The sequence below is a fragment of the Podarcis cretensis genome (assembly GCF_951804945.1).
Source record: "Podarcis cretensis genome assembly, chromosome: 13".
Classification (NCBI taxonomy): Eukaryota; Metazoa; Chordata; class Lepidosauria; order Squamata; family Lacertidae; genus Podarcis; species Podarcis cretensis.
In genome coordinates this window covers 26,900,806-26,921,250 of record NC_137182.1, presented here as the reverse complement: position 1 = coordinate 26,921,250, position 20,445 = coordinate 26,900,806, and the positions used below count along the sequence as shown (strand labels likewise).

The following is a 20,445-nucleotide window of genomic DNA, read 5'->3' as shown; positions in this document are numbered from 1 at the left end:
AATTATGGTGCTGGAGGAGACTCTTGAGAGTCCCATGGACTGCAAGAAGATCAAACGCATCCATTCTTCAGGAAAGCAGCCCTGAGTGCTCACTGGAAGGACAGATCATGAAGCTGAGGCTCCAATACTTTGGCCATCTCATGAGAAGAGAAGACTCCCTGGAAAAGACCCTGATGTTGGGAAAGATGGAGGGCACAAGGAGAAGGGGACGACAGAGGACGAGATGGTTGGACAGTGTTCTCGAAGCTACCAGCATGAGTTTTACTAAACTGCGGGAGGCAGTGGAAGACAGAAGTGCCTGGTATGCTCTGGTCCATGGGGTCACGAAGAGTTGGACACGACTAAACGACTAAACAACAACAACAGCATCTGTGATTTGACTTTTCTCTGGGTCAGAATGCATGGTTTGTAGACAACGGCAGGACTAGCTGTTGCGGTGAGAAGACTGCAATTGAAGCCAACATTTTACATGCAACTCTGACCACTTTCCCCTGAATATTGGAAGTACTTTGCATCCGATTAAGTACATAATGCAAATGAATGAACTAATGAAATAAAAAAAGTCTTTTAAATGCAGATTGCTATCCCAGTCTGTATATATACTGGGTACTGGATTTGAAAGTTAGGTTTTTAGGTTTTTCTCATATATATATGCATAATAGCATCTTTTGTGGGCTTTTACATATGGCATTGTTTGTTATTCTTGATGTTTTTGCTGTAAAATCGCTTGTAGATATTTTATGAGCAGCAATTCATCAATGGAATCAAATGAACACTTAAATAAATATTCTTTTGCTTATTAATTTCTCTCCACTGTTATTCGGGAAGAAGAAAAACAGCAACAGGCTGTGGACCAGGTAGACTGTTTCCTCCAGTTTTGCTTCAGGGGAATTATTCTCTGCTTGTAAAAGTTGAGCTTTGGCCTTTTTTCACCTGCTCTTTCCTACTTTAAGGGGACACTAGTCTTGCTCATGATGTATTTATTGACCCTGCCAACGTCCCCCTCAAAACGTTTTAGTACAAACTCAGTGAGAGTGCTTCCAGACTGTCACTATTTGGTGGGTGGGATTCAGCAGCCTAGGGGCAAATCCATATTGTGCGATTGAAGTGGTTTGGGCATTCTTATAAAAGAAATCAAACTTTTTACAGTAAGGAAAGTGATAGATTTATGTGGGATAACAATTGCATGTTGCAGCATCATACAACTTCAGAACAAACACTTAGTAAACAATTGATATTGTATAATCTCCCTGCAAACTTTGTGCCAACGAATCAGGGTGAATGCTCAGCATCTGGAAGTGACCCAAGTCTCTAATTAAAGATCTCTAGGTAGTTTGCAAGCAGAAGTGTGGAAAGGGGCAATTACAGTATGACAGTAAAGTAAAATGTGGGGTGAGAAACATCAAAGTAAAATCTTGCTGAACATTTTTTTTTTTTTTTTACTATTGAGTCAAGATTCCAAGAGACCAAGCAAGATGGAGTATTAGCAGAATGGAGGCCAAGAGCTCTGTATGACAGCAGCCCTTAGTGCTCCAGTTTGCAGATATAATTCTATCCAACTATAACGAAAGAGAAATTCTATGCATAAGGTGTGTGTTTTCACTCCCATTTCCTGCTGGATAAGCCAATGTATGACTTAGAATGACAGATGTTCTGCTGGAGAAGAAATTTAGCTGGATCTACACACAGGGGAAAACACACACTATAAATAAGTAATAAATTAAATCATTTTGTGCCCAGAAATTGCAGCACATAATTTTTAAATGCAGGGGGCTGTCAGAGCTTTGTTCTCATCAAAAGCCACATGCACTGAACTGATATTCCCCATGCCTACCCCACACATCTGTACAGGCTAGTTAAATTTATTTAATGGTAAGGAAGAGAAACGCGAGCACATGTTGTGATGCATTCCCCCATTCATTAATGCTTCACATACCACAGATCTGGAAGTAGGGGGTGCAGAAGACATAAGCCAGAGCGGGGATGATACATGGAAATGTTATAAATAGCAATTGTTCAGTACAGCACGGGTGAAAACAGCAGGGGACTGAGGTTGGTGTGTGCACTGGCTTCCTGTATCGGTTGTCATCTGTGAGTCAGGAAGACGGGCTCTTCTCAAACAGGGATCCTTCCTGGCATCTCTACCACCAGCTGCTGCAGAAAACTGCCTTGGTGTGTTAAGACTTGATCCAGGCTAAGTTAGACCACATTCACACCATACATTCTTTGACGATACCACTTTAAAGAGCCATGGCTTTCCTCAAAGAACTCTGCGAGATGTAGTTTGTTAAGGGCATTCAGAGTTGTTAGGAGGCCCCTGTTCCCCTCACAGAATCCTTACAATTTGCAGAGTTTCCTGGGATGAGGGACTGATTGTTAAACCATTCTTGGAACTGTAGCTCCTCCTAACCACTCTTAGCACCCTTAACAGACTACAGATCCCAGAATTCTTTGGGGGAAGCCATGACTGTTCAATGTGGTATAATGATGTTTTAAAAGTACAGTGTTAATGTGGCCTTAGTTGCATTTATGAATCAACAGGAATGAAGTTGTGACTATCTGGTCCCGTTGACTTACAGCACGTCTGTTCAGGTCTACTCAAAAGTAAATCCCATTACGTTTAAATCGAGATAGTACCAATCTGTCAATTTTGGTTTCTCTCAGTTTCCAAGGTTTTCCCAGTCTTAAATTTCTACCTCAGTTTGCAATTTAAAAGCAAAACAAAAACTCCACAACACATTTTCTCAGAATGGATACATTTGTACACATTTCTGCAAAGTGATTTCCCTTAAAATAACACATTTTGCATGCCATTTTCAACAATATATGCAGTTCTATGGACACTACCCCAGTATATATACATTTTCTGTATATGCTACCTGACTGAAAAACTGCATTGCAAAATTCAAAGAAGTGCAACTTTGAAGGGTGGCTGTGTTTTTGGTCCTTGTACTGTTTCAGAAAGCGCAAATTAGGTCAGTTGTCTCTAAATGAGAATCAAATTTAATTTCTCCCCTACCTGTACTGTTGATGAGGCTTCCTCCCTGATAAGTTAGGACTGCCACATTAGTTTGGACACAGCCCATTATGAGTAGGCTGTCTTCTCCACATGTTAAGCTTGGCTCCACCCCCAATTTCTTATTGGACCCTGGGTCAATTATAAGAAGTTCTTTGTCATGCCTTGGTCTACAAAAGAGCAAGAGGCCGCTTGAAGCTCACACTAATTTCTCTGTGTTACAGCTCCCCCCAGAGCCTCTCTTTCTTTCTGGTGACTGGGAGCGGCTGCCGAGACCACATAACACTGGTCTTGAAAGACCTACATTGGCTCCCAGTATGTTTCTAAGCACAATTCAAAGTGTTGGTGCTGACCTTTAAAGCCCTAAATGGCCTCAGCCCAGTATACCTGAAGGAGCGTCTCCACCCCCATCATTCAACCTGGACACTGAGGTCCAACTCTGAGGGTCTTCTGGCAGTTCCCTCACTGCGAGAAGCAAAGTTACAGGGAACCAGGCAGAGGGCCTTCTCAGTAGTGGCACCCACCCTGTGGAACATCCTCCCATCAGATGTCAAAGAAATAAACAACTATATGACATTTAGAAGACATCTGAAGGCAGCACTGTTTAGGGAAGTTTTTAATGACTGATGTTTTAATGTATTTTTAATCTTTTGTTGGAAGCTGCCCAGAGTGGCTGGGGAAACCCAGCTAGATGGGAGAGGTATAAATAATAAATTATTATTATGTCTCATTGTCACTGTTTTGCTCAGCCCTTCTCATTCCCGAACCTTGAATTATCCTTTGTGGGCAGATTCTTAGGAAAGGATCTCTGCTCATTTGGTCTCAGATGAACCATTCAGCAATCTTCTGTACTAGGTGGCTTTCTCAGCAAGGCTTGGTGCACTCAAGCCACCCAAATGCCTGTCCTCGGTCTTGCTACATCTCAATACATTCCACTGCCAGATCTAGACAAGACTGTCTGCAATCAGTTGTGGACTAACTAGGAATGGCTTTCATAAGGCAGAGCAGGTGTGACCTGGGAGTGTGTCTCTGTCATGGATGAGATCTGTCCCTGGCTTGATTTGTGCTTGATTCTCCATAATTTGGACAATTGGTATTAATCAAGAGACGCCCCTGGGCATATCCATGGGCTGCAATCAATCAGCTGCTGAAAGGACTCGGATTGGATCTTTGAAGGTATCTGAATGTGGGGTTTTTTGAAACTTGAGAATCCTTACAACAGTTGGGAAAGAGGGGGGAGGCTTTTGATTTATGCTCAACAAGGAATTTAACAAGGTTTTACTACGCCCTCCCCCCTTGACCAAGGCTGAATGGACTTTATTTAAAATTATCCCTGGATTGGACCAGGAGTGCTGTTGGTGCAGTGAAAAAAGAATGAATGGCTGCCGGACAGATCTAGTAAAGAGGCTGAAATTGAGAAAAGATCTTGTTTTTAACTGTATGCTGAGGAAAAACTCCAGAGCAGAATTTTAATGGCAGAGACTGGATATGCACTCTGTGAGTTGTTTATGGCCGCAGCTCGTACACTAGTCAGTAAACAGCGGAAGGAATGGAATGCAACCTTGTACCATCCAGATAAACACTGCAAATAACTGAACAATGGACGATAGTAATTAACTCTAACAGCACACCAGGTCTGGAACAACAATGTATATGAAGGACTACACACGTGAAACAGATTACTTATTTTTAAGATGCAACGGAGGTGCTGTTTGTAAGCTGAAAAAAGTGGCCAGTTGGAAGAATGTTTAACGGCTAGTGAAGGTTGTCAGATGAACTCTAAATAAGAAATGGTGCGGCAATGTGAGGAAATGAAGATGATCATACGTTCAGAACAGGAGTGGGAAACTTGATTTTGCATTAAATTAAATTAATTTGGTTTGGTTTGTAATAATTTGGAAAATTAATAAAAAATAATTTGGGAAAGGAATGTCTTTCACAGCCTTCCCTTTGGTTTCATCTGTACATTTATAGACTGGGAAATTGCTGGACAGCATTTTGCATATAGACAATGTGTTCTTGCATTAGTACTTGGAATTTCATGGATACCAATGTTAACAGAAGTAGTTCATCGTTTGGGGGCTACAGGGAACCAAGCAGAGGGCCGTCTCGGTAGTGGCGCCTGCCCTGTGGAACGCCCTCCCATCAGATGTCAAAGAAATAAACAACTATCTGACATTTAGAAGACATCTGAAGGCAGCCATCTTTAGGGAAGTTTTTATTGTCTGACATTTTAATGTATTTTTAATCTTTTGTTGGAAGCCTCCCAGAGTGGCTGGGGAAACCCAGCCAGATGGGCGGGGTACAAATATTATTATTGTTATTTTGTTTGGAGCTTGAATGTCCCTAGTTAGTGGAAGTATATCAGTGAGCATCACATTCCAATGGATGAGAGCAACTCAGGATTGTTAAATTCATTTATTTTAGTGTTGTGGAAGATGTAGGACTATCCTGAGCAAGATTTATTTTAGGGGAAGAGCCTGAAGAACTGCTTCAGATAGAGGTGGCAAGAGGTGAAGTACTGGGGCTTCTTGGCAAATTAAAAGTAACAAGTCATCTGGCATCCACCTGAGAATTTCAAGCCATGGTACTATGATAGTCTCAGATAGGCATTTCATTTCTCTTCTAGCCTATACAGTGGTACCTCGGGTTACAGATGCTTCAGGTTACAGACTCCGCTAACCCAGAAATAGTACCTCGGGTTAAGAACTTTGCTTCAGGATGAGAACAGAAATCGCGCAGCGGCAGCGGGAGGCCCCATTAGCTAAAGTGGTACCTCAGGTTAAGTACAGTTTCAGGTTAAGAACAGACCTCCAGAACGAATTAAGTTCTTAACCCAAGGTACCACTGTACCTACAAGGCCAGAAAGAGAATGTCATGCCCCTTGCCTCAGGGGCCCAATATTGGCCTGGGGAAGACTCTGGTTCAGGTGATAGATAGGCATGGTCAAGATCACACTGTTACGTCTTTGTCCTTGATGCTATAACTGGCACGCATCCTTTTGTCAGATAAAGTCAAATAATCAACACCAGTAGCTTCTAAGCAAGAAATGATAGAGGCTAGCACAAATGAAAGACAACGTAAGCCAACATTTCTCCATGCGATAGGAGGAAGACAAACAAAGGTTTATTGAAAATGCTGATATTTCATCCCAGTGGCTGAATCACTGTTGAAGTGAAGCGACTCTTTGATTTGAAAAGTTAACATAGGCACCGAAGTACTGAGGCACGATCAAGAAAGCAGAATATTAGCCCTGAAAATATGTGCAGTGGTACGACAGAAGGAAGATTTCTCCCTTCTGCCTGGACGGATTGGCTTCGTTTTTGATGTATTGTTGCCTTAGAGAGTGAGGTGCTGGACTTGTTCCCGAGACGATATGATCTTCCCATCTTTAATCTCCTCTGTGATGGTGCGAATCTTTTTGGTGATCTGGGGGACCGGAGCACAGACTGGAGGGGGACATTCTGGCACACACGGAGCCCTAGGGAACCTGAGGTTGCCAAGAGATTAGGGGTGAAAATGGGAAGGCGAAATTTGGCACAACATGCTTAATCCCGTCAAACTGCCCCTTGTCCTCCCACGCCTGAAAATTTCCCCCATCTTTTCCCAAATAGGAGCAATGGTGGTACCCCTTAATTTCTGAGTCCACATACAGAATAAACGGGAAGACACCGCTTCCTGTTGCTGCTGTGTTAACTAAGGTCACAACTTTATTGAGTAGAGGAGATCTGCATGCAATTCTGTCAGACTACAATTTGCATTCCGGGTCTTGTTGGACTACAACTCCCATGAACCCTGGTCCCTGACCATCTTGCCTGGGTCTTGGAATCCAGCTACATTTCTAGGGCTCACATAATGCTTTAAGTCCCAGGCACTGATGAAGGCAAAATGGCAGCCAGGATGCCAGCACCATTGCTGTCACCGCCACTTGCAACAATGGCAATAACAGCAAAGAAAAGGGCCTGTGCTACTGCTGCAGGTAATGGCAAAAGGTAAAGGGTAAAGGGACCCCTGACCATTAGGTCCAGTCGTGACCGACTCTGGGGTTGAGACGCTCATCTTGCTTTACTGGCCAAGGGAGCTGGCGTACAGCTTCCGGGTCATGTGGCCAGCATGACTAAGCCGCTACTGGCAAACCAGAGCAGTGCATGGAAACGCCGTTTACCTTCCTGCTGGAGCAGTACCTATTTATCTACCTGCACTTTGACATGCTTTCAAACTGCTAGGTTGGCAGGAGCAGGGACCGAGCAATGGGAGCTCACCCCGTTGCAGGGATTCGAACCACCAACCTTCTGATCGGCAAGTCCTAGGCTCTGAGGTTTAACCCACAGCGCCACCCGCGTCCCCACAGGTAATGGCTAGCCCCACCTTAAAAAAAAAAAGTTGCCAAATTTCTCCAGGAGGAGTTCTGCAGCAGATTCTCCGCCTGGCCAGGATTCTGTATCTTCCACAATGCATTAGCCTTGTGACATTCTGGGGCATTGGGTGGATAGGTGTGTGGAAGGTGGCCACCAAGAAAATGGTGGACAATATATGGAGAAAATTATGGAAACTAGTCTTCTTTTTCTGAGGTTCTAAGAAAAAAACCAACAACTCAAGAAGTTCTGAGAAATTAGAATGCCTCAGATCTTTTTCCCAAGTGGGAACCCCACATTCACTTTGAAATGACACTTTAGTTGACATCTTCAGGTGGCAATTCTGATTGATGGTCCAGCACCGAGGGCCTTCTGGTGGTTCCCTCACTGCGAGAAGCAAAGTTACAGGGAACCAGGCAGAGGGCCTTCTCGGTAGTGGCACCCACCCTGTGGAATGCCCTCCCATCAGATGTCAAAAAGTACAACAACTACCAGACTTTTAGATGACATTTGAAGGCACCCTGTTTAGCGAAGCTTTTAATATTTGATGCATTACTGTTTTTTAATATTTTGTTGGAAGTCACCCAGAGTTGGGGAAACCCAACCAGATGGGTGGGGTATAAATAATAAAATGTTGTTTTGTTGTTGTTGTTGTTGTTAAACACAAAGGCCCAGTATTGTAACCCTGTGGCTGGGTTCTACCATTTCAGACTGCAGGCACGGCCCTACAGAACTGAATGGAATGTTGCTCAATACAAATCACACAGCCGCCCAGAGTGGCTGGGGCAACCCAGTCAGATGGGCTGGGTACAAATGATTTATTATTATTAGTAGTAGTAGTAGTAGTAGTAGTAGTAGTAGCTTTCTATTTTAGGAAACTTGTTGTTTTTTGTTGGAACAGTACTTCCTGCCACCTGAAATTGTACAGTCCACACACAGATTTACCACCTCAGTGAGAACTTCATAATGTTTAGACCTCACTTTGTCTAATGCTTGATAATAAGTAACTAACTAGCTAGCTAGCTAGCTAATTTACTTATACATACATACATACATACATACATACATACATACATCACCCATCAGGCTGGGTTGCCCCAGCCGCTCTGGGCAGCTTCCAACACACATAAAAACATAATAAAACATCGAACATTAATAATAACAATCTGAGCCAATGCAAAAAAGCCACACTAACTTTAAAATAAGCTACTTATATTAAAATAAAGCAATACTCAATAATTCATTAGAATCTAATAGTAAAGAGTAAAAAGAACAACAACCCTAAGATGGAGCTGTACAAACGCAATGCCCATTTGAGTTATACATACTTGCAATCTTCTCCTTCCAGCAGACGTCGGTATGTTGTGATCTCTGATTCTAGGCGTGTCTTGACATCCAGGAGAATCTTGTACTCGTGGCTTTGGCGCTCCATGTCGCACCGGAGGTCTCCTAGCTGACCTTCTATGTTGCTGATCAGGCACTGGAGCTGGGCCAGCTGGGTGCTATAGCGGGCCTCCGTTTCTTGCAGAGTGCACTCCAGAGCATTTTTCTGAGAGGGGAATAAGAGAGATAATTTTGAATGGCGAGCAGGAGGATTTCTCTTCTTTATGCACAGTCAACTGATCTCATCTTTCTAGGCCTCCCCAGGTAATAGGTTTCAAAGAATCATAGGCTTTGAAGAGACTACGATTCAGTGATGGAAGAAATACACAAAATGTAGGATAACTGTGTTATAATCCACATTTCTGTTCCGGTTGGTTTGCTTTAAAATGTGGACATAACAAAATCTTTGAGCGTCTTTATTACCATTTCAGACTATTCAATGTGGACATAGTGATGCTCACTAACTTAGGAATCTTTCTTTAAGGGACTAAATAAGGAATGGACAGACTCATTAAAGTCCACTCCATCCCAGTTCTCAGTGAGAACTAAGATGGTTCCATCCCATTTCCAGGTGGATTTTTATTTTTTTATTTTTTTAATAAATATTTATTGAGATTTTTTTTTAAAATACAAAATGCAAAAATAATAAACAATATAACATGGATCATAACACATTTTTCAGAACTTCTTTGGACTCCCTCACGTCTCCCACTCCCACTTACATCGTTATAAATTTTTTCCAGCAATTTATCATCTTGTTTATATTCTTAAATTTTGTTCAGTTAATTTAATCTATTCTCCACAAATTTTATGTTTCCCTCAGTCTCACTTATCGTCAAGTTCAATCTAATTCAATGGTAGGCAGTTATTTATGATCTAGCATCCTTCTTAGCATTCAACCAAATTACAATACTTTTGTAGATAAATCTTGAATTTCTTCCAGTCTTCTTCAACCCTCTCTTCTCCCAGGTCTCGGATTCTGCCAGTCATCTCGGCCAGTTGCATATAGTCCATCAGCTGCATCTGCCATTCTTCCAGTGTGGGTAGATCTTGAGTTTTCCAGCTCTTGGCGATGAGTATCCTTGCTGCCGTTGTTGCATACATAAAAAATGTTCGGTCCTTCTTTAACACCTTCTGGCCGACCATGCCCAGAAGGAAGGCCTCTGGTTTCTTAGTAAAGGTATACTTACATACCTTTTTCAGCTCATTATAAATCATTTCCCAGAAGGCCTTCACTCTAGGGCAAGTCCACCAGAGGTGAAAGAATGTTCCTTCATGTTCTTTACTTTCCAGGTGGATTTTTAAAGCAAAATTCTGTCCAGAAACACACATTTAAAATAAATATTAAAGCAACTCACAAGGTGGTCAGAGGTTGCAGCTGCCACTGTTTCCCCCTCTCCTCAGATTTGACCTTTTATATGGTGGATCAAGTGGTCCACAACCCAAGAAGCTCATATTGCAAACTTTTCATACACACCAAGCGAGTGTGATGTTCCATTTGCTCCCAGGGGAAATAGTACAGGGTTTTCCCTGAGACCACCTCCAAATAGAATCCACTGGATTGTGGATTCTGAAGTGGACCATTGATCCCACGTAGGTCATGGTCTGCCATTGAGTGAGTCCACAAGGAATCTGAGAAGGGCAGAGTCCTTCTCCATCCCTATGCACCTATTATATTCTTATGTATATTCTTATTATATTCTTATGTTGTTTTGTCAGTAGACAAAAGTGCTGAATTGGTTTAGATGTTCTCAAAACAGGTTGGAAGTCCTCATGTATTTCACTATAACAATAAAAACTGAGAAGCACTCCAGTGTAGGTAGTGAGAAAGAGATCTGGAGCTGGACAGAGTTAAGAAGAAACTTAATGAGATGTGTTTGGATCTATAGTAAAAGTTGTGGGATGCATCATCACTGAAGCAGTCAAGAACAACAATTTCCTGCTGCCTAGAGTGGAAACACATGGGAATGTGGCCCCAGACAGGGAGGACTTCCTGTCATACCTGTTCTGGAGCCTCCTCCCCTTGTTTGTGAACAGGTAGATGGGCATGACCCTCCCTTTTCCCATTTTCTCCTTTCGGACTCCTCTTCTGGCTCTTAGCCAGCACATGGCTCATCCTTACAGAGGATGGAAGCCACAAGGTAGAAAGTCTGAGGCCTAGCTCAGACTTCTTTTCTCTACAAATGTAACTGTAACCACAAAATAAAGCCTGCCTTCAGATTACTGCTGTGAACTGAATGCAAGCAAGCTTTACTATTACTTTTAAAGAAGACTGTCGTGTTATAATTATTTTAAGAGGGATATAAAGCAGAAATTTACTAGGAACAATCCAGACTGGATAAGCCAGACTGGATTGTTTAATTTAAATGATTCTAATGAATCTATCAACTTGCTTCCAGCTATCTGCAAGGGAATGTGCTCTGCTGCTTGCTCACTAGCATGAGAGAGGAGGGATAATATTTAATCAATATATCCTCTCCTACCTTCCTCAAAATTCCCACAAAATTCATGTCAGGTTATTTTTCAAGAAAACTATTTATGTAGACAAGACATGGAAAGTTGCTCCTGATGGTAGCAGATGGTCATCTGGACCGCACAAGGCAAGATCCTCTCACAGCCACCCACCCCCAAATATTATCCTCTTGACACACCATGTTTTGTTGGGCATCCAGGTCAATTTCAAGGGCTTGGACAGTGTGCCTCAGCTCAATGATCTCTGACTGGCAGGTCTGCAGCTCTTCACCACTGGAGATCACCTGCTGGTTCAGCTCCTCCATCTAAAACAAGCAGGAAGGTAAAAAGAAGACAACAAAGAGGGCATAAACCTCCATTTTAAGGTCAACCACTGGTCCTACATTACCACTTAGAGACGACTTTTCAGGATACCCACCTTAGAAGTGAACCAAGTCTCAACGTCTCTGCGGTTTTTTTCAGCCAGGCTCTCATACTGACTCCGTATCTCATCCAGGATTTTGTTCAGGTCACACGATGGGGCAGCATCCACCTCCACATTAACTCTGGCCCCGAGCTTTGAGCGCAGTCCGTTTGCTTCCTGGAGGATGAGAAGGCCCATGTTGCATAATGCACATTTCTGGGTAGTCATTGTTTGATGTGGACCTCTATAGCAAGGAGTGAGTAAGGGACACTGTACTTCCACATAGGGTTTGATTTAAAGCAGCACATGAGAGAGGCTGACTCCTCTTTACACATGCTGTTTTTCTCCTGCTACAGCACCTGCCACACTACTTTTCTCTATCCGTTCTAGCTAACATGATTTGTGTCAGGTGGAGGGAGAAGCTGTAGACACCTGGAAGTGTTCATTACCCCCTGCCAACTGCCTCTCTTCCTCCTCCCATTGCCTACTAGAGGAATTGTGATCAGAGTATAGGTATAGGTAAAGGTAAAGGGACCCCTGACCATTAGGTCCAGTCGTGACCGACTCTGGGGTTGTGGCACTCATCTCGCTTTATTGCCGAGGGAGCTGACATACAGCTTCCAGGTCATGTGGCCAGCATAACTAAGCTGCTTCTGGCGAACCAGAGCAGCACACGGAAACACTGTTTACCTTCCCACGGAGCGGTACCTATTTATCTACTTGCACTTTGACGTGCTTTCGAACTGCTAGGTGGGCAGGAGCAGGGACCGAGCAATGGGAGCTCACCCCGTCGCAGGGATTCAAACCGTCGACCTTCTGATCGGCAAGTCCTAAGCTCTGTGGTTTAACCCTCAGCGCCACCCGCATCCCTCAGAGTACCCAGATCCATGTTTGCCACAAGTAGGGTGGCCTGGTGAAAAACAGGATCTCCTGCCCCATTAATGATGGGGTAGAAGAGGGAATTTCAGCAGGTGTAGCTTCTTGGACTTTGGAAAATAAGAAGAGGAAAAATTCAGGGAGAGTTCCATAAACATGGAGCAGGTGAGGGCAGCTTAATCTCTCAATGAAGCCCTCAATGCTTCATTTTTGGTCATCTGCTGCTATTATAGAGATATTATCAGTTGATCCTCAGCAACAGGGGTAGCCAATTTGTTGCCCTCCAGATATTTTGGGTGGTTGCTCCCATTATCCCTGGCTATTGGCTAAACGGGATGGGTTTTGTAGTACAAGAACACCCAGATAGTGCCATGTTGACCACCCTTCTCAATACCATGATGGCACATCTATGAAAAGAGGAATTGTGATCAGAGTACCCAGACCCATGTTTGCCACAAGTAGGGTGGTCTGGTGAAATGTGCATGTGGAATGCGACTATGTCTACAACAACCCAAGGTGGCATTTTGTCACCCCAGCGAAAGTTTGCTACTACCTCCTCATGGTTCTTCCTGAGACAAATGAGTTCCTCCTTAAGGGATTCAAGCTGAGCTTCCAGGTCAGACCGGCATAAAGTCAATTCATCCAGGATTCGGCGCAGCCCATTGATGTCAGCCTCAACACTCTGGCGAAGAGCCAGCTCTGTCTCGTACCTTTGGAACAGTAAATGTTAAAAACAACAAGCACAAGGTTCTTTTCTATTTCAGCATGGAAAAGAAGAAGCAAGGAGTCGTCATTTGTGGGGAAGGTATGAGGGGCTTTCCCCAGGTTTATAATTTATTTGTTTTATTTGACTCAAGCATAGACCACATTTTAAAAAATGAAGTTGCAGGAGAAGATGTGGGCTTTCTATTATCTTCAATCATAAGAGTCTTCTATAGTTCCAATATTTAATATTTATACATTTACCTATTTATATTTTGGTGGAATCGCTGCAAATGAGTTATGATTACTTAGTATGCTTTTACTTAATTGGGATGCATATCTCCAGCTTTTAAGCATTTATATTAACTTTGTAAATGCAAAAGTCATATTCCTATTAGGAAGCAGTATAACAGGGAGATATTTCATTAAACCGTAACATCTACAATGCAGTAAGACTGGTATTAAAGCACCAGAGGCCCAAGAAAATTTGAAGTCACCTCTCTGCAGCATGTTCTTGCTCTGAATAAGATGGACTTACTTGGTCCTAAAGTCGTCAGCAGCTAGGCGAGCATTGTCAATTTCCAAGACCAGCCTGGCATTGTCCGTCTTGGCGCACAAGATCTGGAGAACAAATTGCGGAGCTGTGAATTGTTTTTAAAGTTGCGAAGAAAGCAGGGGGCTACAAAGTTAGGGAGAGAAAATCAGAGTGACTTCTCCAAAAGGGCTGGGGCTGGAACATTATTAAAAGTAGCAATAGACACGTAAAGTTCTTACTAATGCTTTAAAACAAACAAACAAACAAACAAACAAACAAACAAACAACCTCTCCCCACACCCCAGATTTGGCCAACCAAAATGAACAGGTGGCTGGGGCAGGTTATAATGAGGCGTTTTAGCTTAGATAAATAGTAACGTGGGAGCATGAGAGAGGTGCGTAACATGGCATAAAGTATGTGGATAAAAGGTAAAGGGACCCCTGACCATTAGGTCCAGTCGTGACCGACTCTGGGTTTGTGGCACTCATCTCGCTTTATTGGCTGAGGGAGCCGGCGTACAGTTTCTGGGTCATGTGGCCAGCAGGACTAAGCCGCTTCTGGCAAACCAGAGCAGCACACGGAAACGCCGTTTACCTTCCTGCCGGAGCGGTACCTATTTATCTACTTGCACTTTGACGTGCTTTCAAACTGCTAGGTTGGCAGGAGCAGGGACCGAGCAACAGGAGCTCACCCCGTCGCGGGGATTCAAACCGCTGACCTTCTGACTGGCAAGTCCTAGGCTCTGTGGTTTAACTCACAGTGCCACATCTTATAATCCTAGAGCTCCAGGCCATTCAATGGATGGTGTAAGAAATAGAACAGACAAAACAAAGGACCTTTTCCTGCACAGACAGGACGTAGCTAAACCAAGCAACTTGCTACCACAAGATGTAAGAACGGAGGTGCCAATTTGGATGGCTTTAAAAGGGGATTAGATAACATTGTGGAGAATAAGGCTGTCCATAGTTAATACAGGTGGTGCAATGGGTCAGTGCATCTGGCTGCTAACCAAAAGGTTAGTGGTTTGAGCCCACCCAGGGATGGCTGTGGGCAGGATCCCTGCACTGCATGCAAAATATTCACGACGACCGTTACCTGGTGCTGGAGTTCCTCGATGATCTTGTAATAAGACTGAAAGTCGATGCAGACGTAGGGGACTTGGCATTCATACCACTCCCGGATCTTGCATTCCAGGTTGGCGTTTTCCTGCTCCAGGCAGCGCACTCTCTCCAGGTAACTGGCCAGGCGGTCGTTCAAGCACTGCATCAGCTCCTTTTCATTGCAACTCAGGATCCCTTCATCGTGCCAGCCATAGCTTCCAAGAAACCCCGGCCCAGGTGAGCAAATGCTCCCAGCTCCCAGTTTCATGGAAGAGGTGGAGATGCTCCTGCTGCCAAAGGCCAGGCTTGGTGCTCTGCATGATCCGGTGGAATGGACGGAAGACATCCGAGTGAGACCCCCGCCCTTGACGGACCCAGAAGAGATGGTCTGAGTATAGTACTTGGAAGCCATAGCACCAGCTGGGAAGCCAAAACCAGGGTCACTTGAGCAGATCTGCGCAGCTTAGATAGCCTCAAATTTGCAAGGAAGTGAACCTGTCATTCCCCACTAGTGGCTTTTTATACTACACATCTTGGGTGTTGCCAAGCCGGTTTCTCTTGGGAAAGTTTGTGCCAGCTTTCCTCTCTGCATCTCACAGCCTGTGGTTTAACTGCCCATTAGGAGGCATCTTCCCCATAAAAAAAATCCAAACGGTTTAGATAAGTCAGGACTCATCATTAGCAATTCCTCACCATTTACAATGTTCATTTTACAGCATCATCAAAGAGATCTTTCATCACCATTAAGCAGCAGTCATCATTAATGGAGCGTGGGGATCCCAGCTAGCAACTGGTGTGAGAGAAGTTACACTTTTGAGTGTTTTTCTGGATTCTTACAACAGCTCAGTTGTAAGCATGTCTATAATAATAAATGTCCCATTCAACTCAGTGACTTACTTCCTAATGAATGCAGCCTGAAAAATTTGACATTCTCCCAACAGCTGCTCCCCATAATAAGACCACAACAGGTACCTTTCTATCAACCCTGCCCTCCCCTGTTCATAAAATGTTGTGGACTGGTATTGTGGAGGTATGGCAACATGGAAACACTCATCATTGAGAAGTGATCCACAATGGATCACAACAGGAACATCTACTTCTGTTGTAAGACATTCAAAGATTTGACAATTAAATGGCATACAACTTTTAAAAATAAATGAAATAAACTGATAATCTGAAGACTTGTGGACTTGAACAGCTGCCTTTTTGAAGACCAGGCATAGGCAAACTCCAGCCCTCCAGATGTTTGGGACTACAATTTCCATCATCCCTGACTCCCAAACATCTGGAGGGCCAGAGTTTGCCTATGCCTGTTTAAGACCATAAGAAAATAAGAAGAACCCTGTTGGATGAGCCAAAGGACCATCTTGTCCACATCCTGTTCTCATAATAGTCCACCAGATGCTTATGTAAGACCTAGCTGCAACAATGCTCTCCCCACCTGTGAATCACAGCAACCAGCATTCAGAGGCATACACCCTCCAACAGTGAAGGGAGAACATAGCCGTCATGACTAGTAGCCATTGCTAACTTTGTCCTCCATGAGTTGGTCTAATCCAAGTTGGTGGCCATCACTCCATTTTGCAGGAGCAAATCCCACAGTTTAACTGCGCTGGGTGGAGAAGCATTTTCTTTGGGTCTGCCCTGAATCTTTCAACATTCAGCTTCACTGTATGTCTCCAAGTTCTGGGAGAAAAAAAGTCTATCTATCCAATTTCTCCACACAACACACAATCTTATACACTACTCTCCTGCCTTCACTCACTTGACTTTATCTACACGAAAAAAGCCCTGACTCTTGTAACCTTTCATTCAATTTGTCTTACATTTAAGGGCGAATCTGCCTAATCCAGGGGTCAGCAACCTTTTCCAGCCATGGGCCAGTCCACCGTCCCTCAGACCATGTGGTGGGCCAGACTATATTTTGAAGGGGGGGGGGTGAACAAATCCCTATGCCTCACAAATAACCCAGAGAAGCATTTTAAATAAAAGCACACCTTCTACTCATGTAAAAACACCAGGCAGGCCCCACAAATAACCCAGAGGTGCATTTTAAATAAAAGGACACATTCTACTCATGTAAAAACACGCTGATTCCCAAACTGTCCACGGGCTGGATTGAGAAGGCGATTAGGCCGCATCTGGCCCCCGGGCCTTAGCTTGCCTACCCCTGGCCTAATCCATGCCTTCCAGAACAAGATGCAAACCAAAATGCAAGTATCCTTTGATACCTGCACTTCACCGAATTTTGCAATGCCGCATAATGTGTACAAAAATGCACACACTACTTTACAAGTGTGCACATACAAAGATGCAAAGATACATTATTTTAGGGGAAACTGCCTTGCAACAAGGTGTATGTTGAGGAAAGTTGTGTACAAAAATGTGTATATTATGAAAAATTCACACTATAACGTGGATGAATTTTCATTAGGATTCTTTTCATAAAATTTCAAACTGATGAGGAAATGAGCTTAAGATTGGAAAAATCAGCAATGAAGAAAAACCAAACTGGACATCTTTGCCCATCCCTACTTGCAAGTCTAATAAATACAGAAAGGGTGTGGGAAAAGGCAGACAATTGATGCTGGCAAAACTGGTCTTTGTAGAAACGTTTTATATGCTTCTCCTGTTAAAGATTTCAGAAGTGTCTTAAATCTTTATAAGCTTCTCTCTTGAACTGCAGAGGTCACCTGCCTGACAGGTGGGGTGTTTATACACCTTTTAATAGCTAACAGTATAAGCCTAGCACTGTCTACTTGGGAGTAAGTCCCATTGGTTTCAGTGTGGGGCTTACTCCCAGATAAGTGAGCTTAGAGTGGTGTCCTAAAGCATAATAAATCACTTTATTTTACATTACTCATCAAAAATTTACATTAGCCAAGCAGGCAATCTTTATCTAAGAGAATGAAGGGGTGCAGGTCTGTATTCACCTAACTTCTATTTAAAGTAAACTAATTGAAATTAGTGACTCTGAGTTAGTAATGATAATTAACTGCAGTGGGTCTTTTCTGAGAAGGGCTAGCATTGGATACAACCCACAAATCTCACATTTAAAAAAAGGGGTGTACAGCAATTAATGGAAGAATGAAAATTAATGCTCTAGCAAAGGAGCATGTTTAGATTCCTATCTCCCAGCCAGCTGTCAGATTATGTTCTTTGCAAACAGATCAGCCTATTTATGAATGGATGAGTCTGTTTCTGGTCCAGAGTCACAGCCACTGTAAATCTGTTCAATCCCATTTCCACATTATTATTTTTTTAAAAGAAAATGCTTTAAAATTGCATATGGAATATGCAGAAATGGCAAAACTTACCGGAAGAATAAGAAATCAAGACAACAAACTTTTTATAAAATAATGGAAATGGTTTATTGAATATTTACAGATACACTGTAAACAGATAAAATCATTAGCTGGATTATTGTAATAACCAGCATTTTATAAGAGCAGATATTTACATTAGATAATTAGATGAACAATTTAAATGAGTTTGGATATGCAGAAGATATTAAAAGACAAATTTAAGGAACCGCAGAAAGAAGGGGAAGGAAGTCAAATTTTGAAATGTTAAATTGACTGTAAAACTAATGAAAATGTATAAATTTGAAAAGTATAAATAAAAACCTAATAAAATAAAATAAAATTGTATTAATTTTTTTCTTATATACTTATTTGCCCCCCCAAAGACATTTATGTGTATTTCATCCAATGATACACAATCTTAAGTGGAATTTTATGCCTTTTTGAGCTGAAAACAGCAACGGAAAATATGGAGAATTGCAAAAAAACAAAGGATAACTACCTTCCAACCTGCACATTGGTCCATGGCCTACAGATCATGTCACTTCGAATCTGAATCCACAAAGAGAGAATTCCTCAAGCAGCTCTTGTTCATTGTCTCCTTCATGTTCATAGTTCTCACCTTGTCCACTGGCTTTATTCCCTTCTGTGCCTCAAGCTGTAATTTATCTTCTGGACTGTATAACTTATTGATTCACTTTCCTTTACAAACCAGGAGAGCTCAACACGTTATTCAACATGAGATCTTTTTAATGCACCTTTGTTGCTTAGCAGTTCGGCCACTTTTTGTGACTGCATCATATTGAGCAGCTGGGAGCGTTTTAATCAACATTCGATCCAAATAAAATCCCAAATGTGTGAAGTTTTTTTTTTTTTTTTTTTACAAAAAAGGGAAAAAAAGATCTGTTCTTAATGAAGATTCTGAACACATCACTTAGTCCCCAAACTAGGGACCCACTGAGCATTTCTATGGGTTGATTACAAAAAGGTCAAACAGCAGTCTTAAGTAATAGAAACCCATGTTGTCAATCCATAGAATGGTTTATCACCAGTTTGGCTGTATTCCAAATATCCACGTCATCCACATCTGTAAGAACAGCATCATCCAGCAATAATTTTGTTTTGCCGCCTTGATTATTGCAACCATTCACAACATCTTCGAGTGACAACCCACCAGTTTACTTGAGAAATAGGGTACCACATTTTCATACAAAGAAAGGCAACTATATCTTGGTTCAGGGAAGCAACAGGAATTCACCCATAATTTGCCATCCATTGTGTTTAGGTTCTGCCCGCACGCTTTGCTCTTCAACTCCATTGTTGTTGTTCCCCAAAAGAGGTCTCAATTTTCCTCTACCGACATCAGCTCCGTGTTTTCATTGTTAGTTGTCTTCCTCTTAAGACACCTTGAGAGAATATGCTCCTTTCCCCCTCGACTCTCTTGTCCTCGACTTTCATTTGTTGTCCCTCCTGCTATTAAGTCTCATTTGAATTGGTGGCTGTATAATTTAGATCAGTAAAGTGATTTTTTATGACATTCCCCATAAAGGGCGATATGCATTGGGTCGCGTGTGCTGACTCAGGAATAGCAGCTGAGCTGATGCGGGTAATTTTTACAAGTGATAATGATGAGCCTCTGAAAGCCCCTTGTTTAGTCTTACTTGCCTGCTGGAATGCAGACTGGATAACATACTATTATTTTTTTATTAGCTTGCCAACACTCATATTTAATACCTGAGAATGCGCCGAGCTTCCATGAACATACCCGAATCATTAAGATTTTGTAATAATGTCCTTATAAAAGCTTGAAGGATGCAATCCCTTATTTCAGTTCATATCTGGAGCTTGTCATTTTCATTTGATTTATCTGAGCAGTCAGCTGCTATTAACTCCTTGAATTGGGCCTTACTTGGGTTGTGTCTAAAAGTGAAGCATTGCCATCATCGCTCCACACTCAAAACCTAGTTTTCCATATTTGTTATCTTTCGATTATTTGTTATACTGTTGGTTTCTTGGTGACTCTTCCATCGGCAACGATTCCAAAGCAGCATAAATCAACCAAGAAAAGAAATATCGTGCGTGCCCACATTTGAGAGACAGTGCGGTGTAGTGGTTAGTGTCAGACTAGGACCAGGGTTTGGAATGATGTTGTCCTTCAGCTTCAGCGTCCAACACTGCCACCTAAGTGCTGTGGTAGAATTGCACCAATCGTTTATTATAATTAGGAGCAGGTACAGTGGTACCTTGGAAGCCAAACGGAATGTTCGGAAACCAAGGCACAGCTTCTGATTGGCTGCAGG

The 20,445-nt window shown here is 42.6% G+C and overlaps 1 protein-coding gene and 1 long non-coding RNA gene across 2 annotated transcripts in view; one reads left to right on the top strand and one right to left on the bottom strand.

Moving 5' to 3' along the window:
* LOC307200394 (uncharacterized protein) overlaps positions 1 to 20,310 on the bottom strand; it is a 28,220-nt gene extending 7,910 nt beyond the window's left edge. The window contains exons 1-9 of the mRNA XM_079948935.1: positions 18,648 to 20,310; positions 14,839 to 15,633; positions 13,746 to 13,828; positions 13,059 to 13,215; positions 11,645 to 11,806; positions 11,406 to 11,531; positions 8,700 to 8,920; positions 6,372 to 6,506; positions 1,937 to 1,943 (exon numbers count right to left, since the gene is read on the bottom strand). Coding sequence (XP_079805061.1) covers positions 1,937 to 1,943; positions 6,372 to 6,506; positions 8,700 to 8,920; positions 11,406 to 11,531; positions 11,645 to 11,806; positions 13,059 to 13,215; positions 13,746 to 13,828; positions 14,839 to 15,255 — 1,308 coding nt within the window. The 5' untranslated portion in view covers positions 15,256 to 15,633; positions 18,648 to 20,310. The remainder of the gene's footprint in view (positions 1 to 1,936; positions 1,944 to 6,371; positions 6,507 to 8,699; positions 8,921 to 11,405; positions 11,532 to 11,644; positions 11,807 to 13,058; positions 13,216 to 13,745; positions 13,829 to 14,838; positions 15,634 to 18,647) is intronic.
* The window catches only part of LOC307200378, a 557,860-nt gene that overhangs the window by 335,085 nt on the left and 202,330 nt on the right, over positions 1 to 20,445 (top strand). The window lies entirely within an intron of this gene.